Genomic DNA, 17,709 nt, shown 5'->3' on the forward strand with positions numbered 1-17,709 from the left:
TAAGCTCCCAAATATCATCTCAGGGGATGGCAATCGAGGATGAACTCAGAGCAATGATACTCATGAGTAGTCTCCCCTCTTCTTGGGAAACTTTCGTTACGACCGTGTGCAATGCTTCAACAGCTGCCGTTAAGTACTCCGAAGTCACGAGCGCAATCCTAACTGAAGCAGCTCAGAGAAAGTCTTTCGCCAAAGACTCGGCAGATGAAGCTTACGTAGTACAAGGTTCGACCGACCGATCGAACAACCGGGGAAGAAGTTCTTCCCGACCGTCAAACAATCAGCGAAGCCGGAGCAAGTCCCGAGACAACCGAATATGCAAATACTGCAAGAAACCGGGACACATCAAAGCCGACTGTCAGGCACTCAAAGCAAAGACAAATCGTCCGAAGTTCGGATGTCGTGTTCAACGAGTCGGCTATCCATAAAACGGCTGAAAGGCCTATTGAAGTCCGAAGGGTAATATTCTCCGAAGTGCCAACCCTTCATGAAGGACCAGCCCACAACACGAGATCGGTTTCACGGGTAACCGACAACTCTCGCACCGAATCCATCGATTTGGCACAGCCGAATGACTCGGCTCTCGACCATCCGACATCGACACCCGGTGCGACTAGTCCAATCATACCTCGCAGATCCGAGAGACTGTCGCAACCTCCGAAGAGGTACTCTCTAGGAATTTTCTTCACCGACGTCGGCGAACCGACATCTTACGAAGAAGCATCGGCATCTGCCGATTTAGCCACATGGCATCTGGCGATGGAGTCGGAAATGCACTCCATTCGGGCAAACTAGACTTGGGACTTGGTCGAATTACCGAAGAATTGACGTGCTCTTCCATGTAAGTGGGTCTATCGACTAAAAGAGACGTCTGACTTGACCAACCCAAAGTACAAAACCAGATTAGTTGCGAAGGGATTTCGACAAGAATATGGCGTCGACTTCGACGAAATCTTTTCACCAGTGGTGAAAATGACAACCCTTCATTTCATGCTCGGCGTCGTGGCCGCCGACAACTTGGAGTTGATTCAGCTAGATGTAAAAACGGCATTCCTCCACGGTGACCTACAGGAGGAAATCTACATGGAGCAGCCGAAAGGCTTTGTGGCATCCGGCCAGGAACATCTAGTCTGTCGACTCAGGAAGAGTCTCTACGGTTTGAAACAGGCACCCCAACAGTGGTACAAGAAGTTCGACGACTTCATCCAGTCGGTCGGCTTCTCCAAGAGTGATGAGGACCATTGTCTCTTCACCAAAACAGCTCAAGATAGGTCTCTCGTCTTCCTCATCATTTACGTGGACGACATGCTACTCTTCGGCCGACATGCCGGAGAGCTCACCGAACTTGTTCGAAAACTACGGTTGAAGTTTGCCATGAAGGACCTCGGTCCGGCAAGACAAATACTTGGTATGAAGATTAGTCGGCATCGTGATAAATGACAACTTTCCTTGTCTCAAACCGACTACATCAGACATGTCTTAGAACGCTTCAACATGCACTCGGCCAAGTCTGCTTCGACCCCGCTCCCCATTAACCTTCGGTTGTCTCAGCGAGACTACCCGACATCCGGTCCGGAGGGGGAAGATATGATGTCGGTACCATATGCACCGGTAGTCGGCTCCCTTATGTACGCGATGGTCGCGACACAGCTTGATATTTCTCACGTCGTAGGAGTCGTCAGTAGATTCATGCACAGCCGGGGCCGATCGCACTGGAACGCAATCAAGCATGTGTTCAAATATCTAGCTGGCACAAAAGACCACGGCATTCTTTTTGGCCCAAACTCAACCTCAAGCGTAGTCGGTTACACCGACTCAGACTTCGCCGGCTGCGTGGACAGTCGAAAATCAACAACCGGATACTGTTTCAAATTCGGCAATGGAGCAATCTCGTGGAAGTCGAAACTTCAGGAGTGCACAGCCACCTCAACTACCGAAGCGGAATATGTAGTTGCGTCCAACGCGGCAAAAGAAGTTTTATGGCTCGGTCGGTTGGCGCACACGTTTCGACAGGTCGACTCCGATTATCTACAGCGACAGTCAGGGTGTTGTTGCTCTATCAAAGAATCCGGTTCACCACAACACCTCCAAGCATATCGACGTTCGATATCACTTCGTTTGGGACTGCATCATTTCAGGGAAAATCAATCTCGAGAAAATATCCACAACCGATAATGTCGCAGATGGAATGACCAAGTGTCTTTCAGCGGATCGTTTCCGGTCCCTTCGGCACCAAATGGGCGTAACGAAAAATCGTTCCGGTTAAAGTCGGACACATAGCATAAGATGGTTTCAGACCACCGACATCGGTTCTTCGAGGATCGGCTTCAGCTCTTCCGACCCGACCGGTTTGGTCTTCTGTCTTCGGATCTTGCCGACTCTAACAAAACCGATCTGTCCGATAAACCTTGTATATACCTGTAATTTCTTAGATAACCCATGTATGGGGAGTGTTGAATACGAGTGTATAATGGCCGTATTCACATTGTCCCTTTGGACAGCCCAAGTTTGGGCTATTTCTGTAAATAGCATAAACGGCAGTTGCCCTAGGATAGTCACTATATATAGTGACTTTGTAACCTTTAGTAAAGGTTGGTCGGTTGATTGTCTTTTGTAAAAGTTGCTATTGAGAAATATAACCATTCTTTGTGCCTATCTCTCTCTCTCTATCTATCTATCTTGCTCATGTATACACAAGTTCTTCTTCATCACGAATGTTGCTTGCACTTCCGCATTGACGACCTTGTCCCCAACACAACCATGTGGTCCTCACCGAGAATTGGACATGAATGGGAGTGAGCGACATGTGCGGTCCTCATCAAGAATTGGAACTAGAACACAAACGGGTGTGAGCGACCATGTGCGGTCCTCATTGGGAACTGGAACAACAATGGGCGAAGGAGTGCAGGTTAAGCGGTCAACTCGACTTCTTCTATCATGAGAGGGTAAATAGTCGAGGTTGACCCAAAACACGGCACAAATGTAGCTCTAGCGAGAAACTGACGCGATCCCCAACAGGAAAGTGAGCAATTGTGACCCCCACCAGAATTAGAAGGTGAGAACAACCCATCGAGTTAGGTATTGGAATGGGCTCCGGTAGAAGATATGAATCTAGAAGTAATAGCACAACTTGCTGTTTTGGCGTTAGTAGTTGCATCGGGACCACTAGTAATTGCTTTGTCAGCCGCCCGAAAGGGTAATTTATGAATTAATTCCGGCAAATGAAAGGACTTCTCACTCGGGGCTGAGCAGCATAGTCCGTGGGGGACACCTCAGAGAGTGATCGGGGGTCCCTCGAGCATAATTAGAATTAGACAGAGGACCCGTCTGTGTAATACAATTAGATTGTGGCGGGTATGGTTTTGTGGTAATCGATCCTTGTCAAAAGAAAATGGAGTGAAATGTAGACCAAAATGGAAATGAAGTGCAAGAGAGCAATGATACAATCCCCACCAAGAAAGTGAGTGGTTGTAACCCCGACTTGAACTGTGAAGGTGTGTGATCATAATCAATCCTCGCCAAAATCGTAATGCAAAATGATACCTATAGATTGTGACAATGACAATGAAGAGGGCGGAACAATGATGATAATGAAAGACCATGCAAAGTATTGTTCATGACGATGAAGTTTGGGCAAGGTAGCGTCGATGAAGACAAAAAGAGGCGCTGAAAAATGATGATGTCGAAGACGAGGTAGTGAAGACAATGAGGATGAGGAAACGTCTCTAGAAAGAACGATTGTGATTGTAGTGGCGATAGTGTCTCTAAAATCAAGGATGTTGATGATGATAACTCTTGAAGCAAGGATGATGATGATGGTAACTCTAGAAGCAAGGGCGATGACAAAGTCGGGTGATGCTTCCAGTTGGAAGGGATTCAAATTGTCACGGACACACCAACCACGGACTCGGACGGAGCACAAATGATGGGGCTAAGAGCGTGGAACTTAAGAAGCTAGGAACGACATAAGAGCATGAAGACAAAGACAAAGACCAAGGAGACAAGACGGGGCGAAACGAGAATATTGTATTGATGTGTCAATGACTGGTGTTGAATCCCTTGAAAGGGACCAAGGAGGTTACAAGTATTTATACAAGTTTTGAGATTGAATATCTCTCGAATATACACATCTAGAATATACCGTACAATATTTCTAGAATATACTAACGACTAGAATATTTTGATTCTAAAATCTACTATACGCTAGACTAGAGAATATTAAACTATATATATATATATATATATATATATATATATATATATATATATATATGCATGCTCATATCAAAATGGTTGAGCATGACATCTTGTTGATGTGAGGTTCTAGGTTTAATCCTCACCAACTGTGTACTTTATGTCATTGTGTCGTGACAGAATGCTAACCGACAGTCGACAACGCCCACCAACAGCACTTCCGCCTCCAAAACGTTGGATCCCTTCCTCAGTCTCTATCCTCTCCTTTTATAGCCCAAGGAGAGGTTGTTACATCAGTCATAAAGACAATCGTTTTTCTGTCAGATTCCCACGATATCCTCCTATCACTCACTTTTATTCTCCGCTTTTTTGTGGGACAATAAAAGTACCTAACTACATTCTACCTCGTACTTATAAATACTTTATATTTACAAATGTATGTGCACAAGACCCCTTTCATGCACATACATGCACACTCCGTGTTCACACGCATCTGGAGAGTTCTCCTTCTCGTTGCCGAAATTCCCCATTCATACGCATCCGGCGTCCTTTCTCCCCTTTGCCAGAATCCTCCACAACAATGTTGATAGTGAATTATTTTTGGACTAGGTCCCGTGTTTTTTACCTCCTTTTGGGTTTTCCATGTTAAAACTTTATGATGTATCGTGCATGGTTTTTGTTGTGTATCATGTTGTTTTCTTTGAATAATTTTGCACAGCATAATCTTTGTCTCATATAAGTGATAAAGTGCTATCGAGATTCTGATCATGTTGTTAATAATCTCATGTACGCAATGATAGCAGCTAGGGCAGACATTGCATTTGTAGTGGGAGTTGTGAGTAAATTTTTGTCAAATTCTAGTTAGAAACACTGAGAAACAATTAAGATGATTTGAGATATCTTAGTGGCACTAGGAATAAGTGTCTATGTTTAAGTGACGAATATGTATCTATTATTGGATATACATACTTTGATTATGTTGGTTGTTCTAACAACATAAAGTATACTTCAAGGTACATCTTTCGATTTATGGGAGGTGCCATATCTTGGAGATCTCGTCTCCAAGAGTGTATTGCTCTGTGCAGAAGCATAGTGTGTGTGTGAGAGTGGGGTGTGAGGAAGAGAAGGAATCAGAGAAAATAACTAGAAATAATAAAATTCACAGTAAGGGGATGATAGCTTATGCAATGAAAAGAAAACTACATTGATCAACTAAACACAATCATCACCTAAAGGCAATGGACCAAGGGGGTTCTATATACAAGTCCGCAATGAACTACCACATTAAATGTGGTTGGTGGAGTCTACTCATAGATATCCACTCAAGTACGATTTTGTCATAAGAATATCTTATATTCTTTGATCACATTTACACTTGACAGCTAACTAGATACCACAACCTAGTTCTCCGTGTAACTAGATAGTTCACACTTACAAAAAAGTGTGCTCATGCACTTTTTCACACTTCGTGATTTTCTTCACAGGCACGTTCACACAAGATGAGCTTTACTCTCAACACTCTTGTCTATTTTAGAAATTGTTAGTGAGGATGTAAGGAAGTTGTAAGGTTTTCCGAACTAGTTTGTGCCATGGGCATACCGACTTGTACCCATGTTTTGTGACAATCAAAGTAACATTGCATTGATTAAGAATGCAGTGTATCATGCAAAGACCAAGACCAAGCACATTGGAGTCTGATACCATTTCATCTCAACATGCATAGCTATTGGCTGCATTAATCTCGAGAAGATTGTTTCTCAAGAAACTTTTGCAAATACATTGACCAAAGTTCTATTGCATGATGCGCTAGAGCATTGTTGTCACTTTGGGAATTTCTTAGTTCTCCAAGTCACATTATTTTGTCTTAGAGCATTGTTGTCACTCTATGAATTTCTTAGTTCTCCAAGTCACATGATTTTGTCATATGTATATTATGTAACATGCTCATCAATATTATGTAACATGCTCATCAGGTAGGAGGTTTAGGTGGTTTATGTCCCATACGATCCCATTAGTTTCACCATTTCTTTTGGCCTTTAGGGGTGGAGATTGATACAGTGTAAAAGGCCAAAACCATAATTCCCACTAATATTCAGACGTATATAGGTCAAAGTGTGATCAAAGGGCCTTTGTGTGCCACCAAATAGTTGTGCACCGGTGAAAACAGCTGCTCGGTTGCCTCTTCCCCCTCTGCCAACAGTTTTAACATCCATATGAATAGCCAAGACATGTAATACCTAAAGAATAACCTCTCGTCGCATTCAAGTATAAGCTCATTAGCTAACTGTGTATGATAGACATAGATTTAAATCAGCATGACAGCGCAATAAATGTTGATACCCTGACATCAAAGCAAAATTTTGAAACTAGTATATACACATCACCAAAGCTAGTAGTGATAAAACTTAGCAAATTTACTTTTTATTCCATTTTAAGAACAAAGAGTTCTAAACATATACGATAATGAAAAGGATCATTACAAATTGATTTAACATATTGAAAACCTCTAAATGCTGTAATTATCCGCAGCTAGTTTTACTGTAGAGACTAGCTTTTCTACAACACTGAAAATAATTAATGAAGAAATCAATCCCATGATAAATTCCACTGGCAGCATCATGGTATACTGACAAATTACCATCCAATGGAACCACAAATATAAGTAAAGCTACATAGGAGTATAATTGATTGAAATATGCATCTTATATTTCTGTGATAGGAATTGTTCCTACTGGGCATCCTTTGACAAGAAATTGTTCTGTGAGATGGGCCTCGCATTAAGCAATTCATCAACAATGCTTCCACGCTCAAAGACCGCAGCCGCTCCCATTCCAGTACCTACACATCGATTAAACCAAGACTCATTTGAACTGGCTTTAGATGCAACATAAATACCAAAACGCAACTTACCTATACACATGGACACAACTCCAAAACGGCAATCTTTGCCACGACGCTTCATCTCATGGAGAAGGGTTGCTGTGGCCCGTGCACCTTCATTTTCAAAGAACAACCCAGAGTCAGAAGTCTTATAATCCTGAACTTTAACTTTTATTGCAAAATCCAGGTATAAGGTTTTCATGATTGACTCCTATATTGCTTCACAATCAAGCTTGTAATGACAGTGTTCAGAGGTTTTTATTGCAATCCAATCTCCTATAATTCTCAACAATTAAGCCTTCACTGTGTGATATTTACTGTGATACACATGTAATCCAGAATGATAATTTCTATATTGCTTCTACACCAAGCTAGTCTCCTCCATATTTAGCTTCAGGAATCTCAGATTACAGAACCAAACACTAAGGAATTTAATTGTAATTTATGCATAAACCATTAAATCATAACATGATAACATTACCAGTTGCTCCAAGGGGATGGCCTAAACCAATGGCCAACAATCGGCAACGGTTCGGTTTGAACCGAACCGAACTACGAAACCACGGTTTAAACAGTTTAATGGGTTTTTTTCTTTAATTAAACAATTGTTTTTAAACAATCTTCATGCCTTACTCTCACATTTTAGGAAAATCTTTAAAATTTTGAAATTTTAAATAATGTAATATTTTAAATTTTAAATTTTGACCTACGCTGAAAACCGAAAAAGAAACAGAACCACGAAACCACGGTTTACCGGTTAATGGGTTTGGGGTTTAGGGGTTCGGTTTAATGGTTTCGTGGTTCGGTTCTGTGCAGGTTTCTAGATTTTTTAGTTGGTTTTGACCCTCTCGAACACAACCGAACAGAACTGTTGCCGATTGTTAGCAATGGCACCATATTTATGCATAAACCAATCAATTTTAACATGGTAATATTACCAGTTGCTCCAAGGGGATGGCCTAAAGCAATTGCACCACCATTCACATTAACTTTCTCTGGATCCAGCTCAAGCTTCTGAAGGCAGTATGTGAACTGAGAGGCAAATGCCTGCAAAGTCCAAGGTGCGGTCCATTATATAACAATGTTAATTCATAAATCATGTATAAAATATATCTTCAAATCAAAGAACCAGCTCCAATGACTATCAGTATGCAGTGTAAATAAAAACAATGAATATAGGTAATAACGATAAGCAGAGATGCCACACCTCGTTGATTTCAAACAGATCAATATCAGCGATTTCAAGTCCAGCAGCCCTCACCGCAGCTGGAATAGCAACAGCAGGCCCAATTCCCATAACAGCTGGGTCAACACCAACTGCAGCAAAGCTCCTGTAGAAGACAACATTTAGTGAGTGAATAGAATTTGAAGGAAGTGACTGTTCAAATAGAAAAAGAAGCAAGTTCCATCCCTGAAGCGTTTGGTTTACGAACAGTCACCCACTTCCAATTTCACAATAAAGAAAGACGCATATTGTGAATTTTCGGGACCATGGGCCAACTTTCTAAATTTTCAGTGTTTAATAATAGCTATAAATTTTCCCGGCAATTTCTATTTAGTGATTTCATGAGCATCCTTATTTTTATGCAGAAACAGACCTGAAGACACCAAGAATAGGGAGATTCTTTCTCAAAGCCAAATCCCGTCTCATTAGTAAAACAGCAGCTGCACCATCGCTTACTTGGCTAGAGTTTCCTGCAGATAAAAAAGAAAGAAAGAAAAAAGGGTGAACATTGCAGCTGCACCATCGCTTACATAATGCCACTATGGTCTATGAAAACTAGCAAAGATAAGCCAAGTGGTCTGAGAGCAGCTGCTTAATCAATCAGGTACAAAATCCCTTTAGCATTATGCCATTACTGTGAGAAAATTGTTAGCATTTACTTATTTCCAATATCCAAGAAAGGGGTTTCCACAGGCTTGCCTTGGTATCGTGTTCATAATAGTTTTTGGGGGTATAGAAACAGAAGAGTGTTTTTAATCAATATGAGTACTACCGAGACAAAACTCAATTGCTCGGTATCGCGTTCAAAATAGTTTTTGGGGGTATAGAAACAGAAAGGTTTTAATCGATATGATAACTACCACGACAAAACTCAATTGCTCGTTTCTCAAAATGAATTGAATAGTTTTTACTTTTATGCATTTCTAGTAACAATAGGATTTCAAGGATGACAGTACTATCACTCATACAATCCCTCCTCACCGAACGACACGGATTGCGTATCAATATGATTACTACCACGACAAAACTCAATTGCTCATTGTTTCTCAAAACGAATTGAATAGTTTTTACTTTTATGCATTGCTAATAACAACCAGATTTCAAGGATGACAGTACTATCACTCCTCAATACTATCCCTCACCGAATGACACCGATTGCATAGAGGGAGCAGATTACGAATTCATGAGTCAAATGATCTGATAAAAAAGTGAAATATATATAATGCAATGATGGTCTATGAAAACTAACAAAGATAACTGCTAAGCTATTCAATGCTAGTAACAAACAAAGAATCTGTTTCTAATTTACCTTCCTCAAACTGCACAGCATGTGACAAAAAAAACCATTGAAACTCTGTAAATGTTGTGGGAAGATCATACCAGCAGTCGTAGACCCAGACTTCTTAAAAGCTGGTTTTAACTTTGACAAGTCAGCAAGTGTCGTCCCAGGTCTGATACCATCATCAACTGATATCACAACAGATTTCTCATCCCCTGACTTTGGATCCACAAGCTTCAAAATAAAGGGCAAGGTGATGTTACTCTTAACTTAAATAAATCAAGATAGTTCCACAAGCATCTCATTTACAGGTTGAAAGTAATTTCAAAATCATTTAATGGTACTAAACAAAGCATATACTACAGAACATCACTGAGGAGACAGGCCTTATCACATACTTTGGTCGGAACAGGGATTATCTCCTCCTTAAATCTTCCACTTGCGGTTGCAGCAGCAGCCCGCAAATGAGATGTCACCTAGAACAAAAATATAATGCACTTTCAAGATCAAGAATCAAAACTCCGGCAAATCTTCCATCAACCATAAATTCTCACCGCCGCCTCATCTTGTGCTTTTCTTGTGACATTGTAACGTTCAGCAACATTTTCAGAGGTCACTCCCATAGGCAAAAGACAGTCCTGAACCCTCTGTATAGTCTCCACCTGCACCAGTACAAGGAGCATTGAGGAATTAGGGTGAATTCTTAACATAAACTCTACATGCAACGTGATGAAATGAACTACAGCAAAACCTTTGGGTTGACAGAACCTTCCCAGGCCATTGGATTGGTTGACATGGATTCTAAACCAGCACCAATACCTAAATGACAAATAAGTTAGTTAGATCTTATTCAAATACAGGATGCACTCTTTGTGTTCAACATTCAGATCGATCCTTGATAGACTTCACCTATGAAATTATATTAACATTTGGAATGCACACCTATATCGTAGAATCCTGCTTTGATGGATGCGGCAACAGAAGCCACAGCTTGAAGACCAGAAGAACACTGCCTGTTTACTGTATGAACTGGTACAGTTTCTGCAATTTACACAACTAAATGGTTTCAGATAAATCCTCAATTGTAATAGTTGAAATGATTAATGATTTCTCAATTTTGTTTGGACCTGGGAAGCCAGCGTAAAATGCAGCCATACGGCATTCATTTGCCCGTTGTGAACCAGGGGCTAGAACACTACCAACGACTATATCTCCAACCTCCGCAGGATTAACGCCAGTTTTTTCAACAACAGCCTGCAAATTGTCATTATTACATACTACACAGCAACCTAAAAGTCCTTAAGATAAATGACATTATTTTACCTTCAAAACCGGAGCTAGCAGATCATCCGGGTATGTGTCCTTGAACCCCCCCCGCTTAGCTTTGCAAATCGGGGTTCGATAAGCTCTGAAATATAAAAATCTAACTTGAAGTGGAATCATCTAGAAACAACCTAGCTTTAAATGTGATCATCTAAAAAAACATACTAAAGATAATTATGGCATATGCAAAAGAACATACGCAACAATAACAACATCATCACTGAAATCAGTTGTCCTCTGATAGGGGGCACTATCACCAGCAGCACATGTTGATACCTGCAATGAACCCAACAACTTGATTTAAAAACAGTATAGACAAATTTGTACAATGGACAGCCCAAATAAATTGTTTTTGAAGCAAGAAGCATATATAGATCTTTTAAAAACAAAAGTAGCTATTTGCTAGTCAAACTAACATCACAGTATTGCATTCTTTAGTAGCAAAAAAACATCACGTTCCTTAAAAAGGTTTAAGTTGCCACCATTAGTTTCAAGCATTCATATCATTCAGCATGTGACATCAGCTGAAAGTCATTGATAAGTTTCCAGTAGCAATCACATATGATATCCAATTTGTCACAAGTTACCACACTCTGAATTAATCAAAACCACCACATCAGTCATATATTTAACATGATTTTACTACACACCGATTGATAGAAGGCAGGTAACCTTATGAATAAACTAGCACAAGCTTCTCTTTTCTCTCATTAATTCATGTGTTGAATATGACCTTGTGGAATTATGTTGCACAACAGTTCCACTTCTATTGGATTCTAATGTTTGACCTTGTGGATACCTCCCACAACATTTCCACTTCTACTGGATTCTAATGTTTTTCATTCATTGAAGAAGATACAGAAATGAAAAAGAAGATATTTTGCTCACCACAAGATCGGTGGAGACCCTGGAGATGGAGGACGGGCGAAGATGGTCGAGCAAAACTTGCTGTCTGGCACGTACTCTTTCCATATCTGCAGAGTATCAAGAAAATAAGGAGCATATAGGAAGGTCAAGCAAGTGAGAAGCAAAATCATTTCAAGACTGGTGCCAGAATTGAGGTCATGCATTCAAGAAATATGCCACGAGGGTGAGAGATAAGTGATCAAGCCAAAATTTTGCTTCATGAATGATTTCACAACGTGAGTTGAAGTAGACAATTTCACTCGAAAATGATGTCATAGTAACAGACCTAGCATTCAAAATATGTCTGAATGTTTTAAATCAAGTGACAAAAGCAGGATTTTTTTATAGATGAGGATATTTACCTTTCATAAAGATGTCGCAAAGCAGATAAAGGCAATGAAAGCTAATGAAGGGGGAGGATCATGCAAAGTAGGTGAACAACTAAGAAATTATTCTTTAAAGATGAGAAGTTCATGAGTGGAATAAAAAAGAAAACTTATCTTGATAAAAAGAAGCCAAAAGAAAGAAGAAAGCACTGCTCCAGAAAGAAACAGGGCAGGTGATCCACATAGCAATGTTCATTCAAGAATGATCTCAGGAGGGAGAGGGAGAGGGAGAGGGAGAGGGAGAGGGAGAGGGAGAGTTCAGTATTGAACCATAGCAAATCAGAATAGAATTTATGTTTATTATCCATTCAAGAAGGACACAGATCTGTAGATATTCATACGCAGGAGCTACTCTTGAATCATTAAAGAGTTATATAAGCATGCGCCTAAGAACGAAAAAAATCATTCACCAAGAGACTCGAGAATGAATGAATGAATGAGAAGAAGAAGAGTATGAGAAGAAGAAATCCCGCGATCAGAGAGGAGAATTTGACTTTATTCAATAGATACAACGAAAGATAACGTTCGGATCAAAATTACGATCACCATACCTGCGAAGGAGGAGCGGAAGAAGGATCTACTCTCAGCGTGAACCTGTATGGGTTCGAGATGGATTGCGGAGGAGGGGCAAGGATAGAAAACAGGTGAAACTTATTCTCAAGGAGAAAGAAAAAGGGGATAAACCTGGTATCTTCTTTATATAGCTATGAGCAAAGAAGACGATTCGCTTATAATAAGAGACGAACACCGCTTTTCTCACCGCTTACGACTTGTTCCTGACTTTTCTCCTGACTTTTATCCAGAATCTCTGCTAGGGATGGATATATGTATAGATGAATAACAAAGAAATCTCAAATTAGGTCAGAAAAAAAACAAAAAAAAGCAGAAGAAGCCGTAGCCAAATAGCTCGTTGATCCCACCATCATTACTATGTGCATACGTATATAATTCACCTTTCTAAGAAAAGAGAAAAACAAAACAAGAAAAAGAAGCTTCTCAGATGAGTGAGTAAGTATACGCAGAGGAAATAATACTTACTTCGCCTCTGCGGCCCCGAGTTTCCAGCAGAATTTTGGTTTAGAAGACGTTCGGATTCTTCTGTCTTTCTGTCTCAGTCTGTCTGCTTCAAGAAACGCTGTGCCGCGTGATCGCCGTCGGCTTCCTTCTTTTCTAAGGGAAAATTGCGTCCGTATGCCTATGTTTTCATATAATTACATAAGTAGCCCCCGTAAATTATCGACATTCTCCATACGTACATATATAGCGCGTCAATCCTAATCCCACATTCTCTCTCTCTCTCTCTCTCTCTCTCTCTCTCTCTCTCTCTTTAAACTCCATTATTTATTTGCCTTCGCTTTTCTTAGCTTTTGCTTTTCGGGAGCTCTGAATATGTGTGCGTATACATATGTATTAGTATGTAATGCATGGCCGTGATGCGTCCAATTTTACGCCCATGAAGAAGCCCAGCTCTTGATTTAGTTTTATTTAGTTTGCATGTGACCTCGTTAATGTTACGAATTCGATTGGCGTCCCATTTTTTTGAAAGTCCTGCGTAATCCCAAGTGTAAGCGATTACTTCATCTTATTAGAGAATTGGTTAAACGAAATGGGATACTAGTTACCTTATGTCGATTGCACATGGTCAACAATATTTATCCACGTTGGTTTGATATTTACTCATCTCTGACTATGATTTTCAAAAGCTAATTAAGTCAATCACCTAAAGTAGAAGATTAAGGGTGGTGGCTCCCCACTATGAAGTGTTATTAACTAGCACATGACATTGATAAACCATATTCTTCAAATTAGAATGCCAATTTTCACACATCAAGATGAGCATGCCTTCTTTTCAGAACAAATGTGGATGTTTGATCAACGATAAATGTGTTGAATGGAGGAGGATCATTACATTAAAGCACAATTTTGTTGTTGTATTTTTGGATTTATTGTAATGTGTATTGACGGTTTGATAAATTGACATATTAAATTTATAGTTCCATGTCTACTTTCAAATATTTAGAGATCATAATCAAACCCCTCTATAGAAGTACGCCAAGAATAATTGATTGGTTGTTTTTTCTACCACTTTGTGTTAGTGGTACTCTCTATATGAAAACATTTAAAGTACTCTATCAACCTAGTCATTCTGAACGGAGCATATTTCCAAGGGATACGAATGAACACAGCAAAAAATGGAAGTTTAAGTTGTCAGGGAGATTATGTAAGTGTCAAAAAGTTTAGAGGCATCCCATTTGCAATATGGTGAATGAGTGAATCCTCTATTGTTGCACCCTATGAAAAACAAACTTCTAACTATAGAAACCAAACAAAGCTTTGCAAGAAACTAAATGTGCCAATTAATATTTATAAGGTGGTGTTGAAGGGTATACCAAAGGACGAGAGAGAAAACATTGTGAGTGAAGAAGTTTGAAATGACATGTGCACGATATTTTATGCACATGCGAAATAGGTAAATGAAGATAACATACATGTTGTGCTAAAATATTGTAATTTTTTATAATGCAAAATTGTAACTCAAATATCTTGAGATATTGTTACGGGTATGTTTGTATTCTATGTATTTTCTATTTTATCTATGTCGATAATCACAAGTCAATTGTCTGTTTCTCTTTAATTGTAATCGCTCCCTAAACAAACCATGATTGTCTATTTATATGAGGATAATACATTTATAACAATAACATATATTATGCCAATTTAAATCATTATTACTTGTTCATCGTAAACAACCATGGAGAGTGAATGGTTTGTGATTATGACAACAACTTTATAGTTGTAATTAGAGGGTGAAAGAATGTGAGGCATTCACTTTCCTTAAACATTATCCCATACTATATATTGGACATTGTGCATAACCGTGTGAACAAAACATTGCATGCCAAAGCACAATTGACAATATTGCCTATAACATCATAGAAACTTGACAAATTGGTATAACATTAGTGACAATTAATATAGTTATGCAACATTGAAGTGATTATGCTCGAGTCTTCATCAATGGGTTAACTATGTACTCATTGCAAAATATCATCAAAATCCTTGTTCAAACAAATTGGTATAATAGTTGCGACAATTAATATAGTTATGCAACATTAAAGTGATTGTGTTTGAGTCCTCATCAATGGGTTTCCCAATCGTAAAGCATGGCTTTCAAACATTGGCATGGTTATATTTTACAAGCCAACCACGAAATATCTAGTTGGGGTATTTATCAATGGATATAAATTTAGTTATGAATGAATTGGCATAATGTGTGTTGCCATCCAACACATGTTTTCATTTGATAAAGTCACCAAATTGCACACGTGTGTACATATACATTTATATGAATGAATTCGCATAACGTACGTTGCCATCCAACATGTGTTTTTGTTTGATAAAGTCACCAAATTCCACGTGTGTACACACACACACATATTCTAATATCTCAATGGAACATTATATCCTCAAAATAAATTAAGAAAGTCATCTACATTATAACAACATTGTTTTCTGGAGTTCCCAACACATCATGGGGCATGTCACATATATATTTATAAAACCCCTTCATCTTTTTTAAAATTATAATTGGAACACCTCTCAAATAATAAATGTTTCAATTGGAACTATAATTGAAGCACAAGTTGTTACATTGGTTGAGCATAAGGTGTTGAAGCTTTGGCCTCGAGTTGTAAAACGATTGGATGAGGAGCACTTGCTAGCATGTCACAATGTCTCTTTGCTCTAGCATCTTCAACTTTTAGTGTGTTTGGGATATTGTCACAACAAGAGGCATTCATTGATTACCCTTACAAGCATCGCCAAGGGCTAACATTCGATTACCCTTGCAAGCATACATTGATTACTGTTACAACTTACAAGCATCACAAGTGGCTTGTAATTGTAATCAAATGTGTGTTTTGGTCCAGTCATTTGATGGGCATGCACCAAATTGAGTTGCTCAATGGACATATTGAGCCTCGTGTTGTCAATGACTTTCAACCAAAATCATACAAAGGGATCATGCCACAAAGTCCATTCCCACATCAAGAAGAGAAAACAACCAATGGTGTTAGATGAGGTGTTTTGTCCAAGTTTTAAGAGACTACAACCAAGTAAGTTCAACTATGTATTTGGAATATTAGGGAATCTATAGGAATAGATCGATGGTAACTAAGACTCAATACCATCGTTGTGTGAGACTTTATTTGTCACAACAAATGGCACAAACTCTTGAGGAGTTTTTTGGCCCCTACCATTAATGGCGTGACATGCATCAACACATGTGGTGACCGTAGGTTGTCAATTAAAAGGAAAGGAAACGATTATTCTTTAAACCCCTTGGGCAATTGCTTTTCTTTTTACTCTCCATTGTTACCAATCAACACTTGTAAACATTCTACCCTCTTGCCTTTTGACTCTCTACATTGTTTGTCTCCGTTTATTACCCTTATCTCCTTCTCCCGTTGCAACCAAATTGCTCCTTCCTTTTGTTATCTTATTTCAAATTATTGCGCTTGCTTCTATTCATTTCCAAATGGCAATCATATCCAATGCGTTGCATGTCTAGCTTCTCTAATACATCTTTGAGGGTATAATCTAGGAGGTGGAGATGTTGCCCCGTGCATGCATTGTCAAGCTATGGAATGATGACAACTTAGAACTTCTATCAAACCAAGCCAACATCGAGCTATATGGGCTTGTCATACAATGAAACCATGCACACATTGTCAAGCTATGCAAGGATGCAAGCTTATGAATTATGTCAAGCAAGGCCCTCACATATCGTGCAACCATGCAAATACCTATAAAATATAGATGGGAAAGACCTAGTTCTCTTCCAAGTGGTCACTGCATTCTTGTTGGATATAAAGTTGCTTCACCACAAGTTGCCTCATATCACCCCATCACAATGGCCTACCAATGTTAGGTCATTGATTGGGGTCACTCCTTTTCCATCCAAAGAGGAAGACAAATATATGACTAATCATGAAATGACCACCCAAAATTCAAGGACTAAAGGAATACCCCCCCACACCATATTGGTCACCGTCTGCCACCACCTTGACCTTTCCACAAATGGAACCACGATGCAAGAAGCAACTCGTCCATACTACCATTATAATATCTTGCCCTAGCTCCTTACTAATCTCCCCAAGAAACACAATGTTTGCTTGTCTCTACTCCTTATTGATCTCCTTAGAAAACACGAAACAAGAAGCAACTGTTGAGAGACAAGCTCAACATCGGCCGGATCGGCTGAAGAAGCCGAGGACCGGATCGGTTGGGACCGATCAGTTAGGTTGAGTGCGTAAACAAGGAGGCCGTTAAGAAAGATATTCCGTGAGGAATATATTTGGGAGTTAGTGTAGGAGCTCTTAATGAGCATTGAAGTATTGTCAGTACTTCGGTCAGTCCTTCTAGGACTTGTATAAAAGTGTTCATTGAACACACATATGTATAGAGTGGTGAATAGAGATTGAGTACCCTTTTTTGAATATAGTTCTTGTGTTTTC

The 17,709-nt window shown here is 39.6% G+C and overlaps 1 protein-coding gene across 1 annotated transcript; it reads right to left on the minus strand.

Annotated features, from left to right (window-relative positions):
* Positions 1-6,605: 6,605 nt before the first annotated feature.
* LOC147864042 (3-ketoacyl-CoA thiolase 2, peroxisomal-like) lies at positions 6,606-12,870 on the minus strand. The gene is made up of 15 exons (XM_087319660.1): positions 12,745-12,870; positions 11,790-11,875; positions 11,101-11,177; positions 10,902-10,986; positions 10,706-10,832; positions 10,521-10,619; positions 10,330-10,397; positions 10,133-10,240; positions 9,977-10,054; positions 9,680-9,812; positions 8,673-8,769; positions 8,282-8,405; positions 8,013-8,121; positions 7,105-7,188; positions 6,606-7,032 (listed from the first exon to the last, which is right to left on the minus strand). Exons 2-15 carry the CDS (start codon positions 11,871-11,873, stop codon positions 6,923-6,925), a joined length of 1,383 nt encoding a protein of 460 aa, XP_087175786.1. The 5' UTR covers positions 11,874-11,875; positions 12,745-12,870; the 3' UTR covers positions 6,606-6,922.
* Positions 12,871-17,709: the final 4,839 nt, after the last annotated feature.

Source organism: Azolla caroliniana, unplaced genomic scaffold (assembly GCF_043228905.1).
Source record: "Azolla caroliniana isolate FFs.n. ecotype wild unplaced genomic scaffold, voAzoCaro1.0.p SCAF_5, whole genome shotgun sequence".
In the NCBI taxonomy this organism is placed as follows: Eukaryota; Viridiplantae; Streptophyta; class Polypodiopsida; order Salviniales; family Salviniaceae; genus Azolla; species Azolla caroliniana.

Excerpts from the sequence above, each read along its gene's own strand:
- LOC147864042 (XM_087319660.1), bottom strand. The coding sequence starts at position 11,873 with ATGGAAAGAGTACGTGCCAGACAGCAAGTTTTGCTCGACCATCTTCGC. Across the intron at positions 10,987-11,100 it reads GATGATGTTGTTATTGTTGC|AGCTTATCGAACCCCGATTT; the intron begins GTATGTTCTTTT and ends TTTATATTTCAG. Across the intron at positions 8,406-8,672 it reads CCTATTCTTGGTGTCTTCAG|GAGCTTTGCTGCAGTTGGTG; the intron begins GTCTGTTTCTGC and ends TGTCTTCTACAG.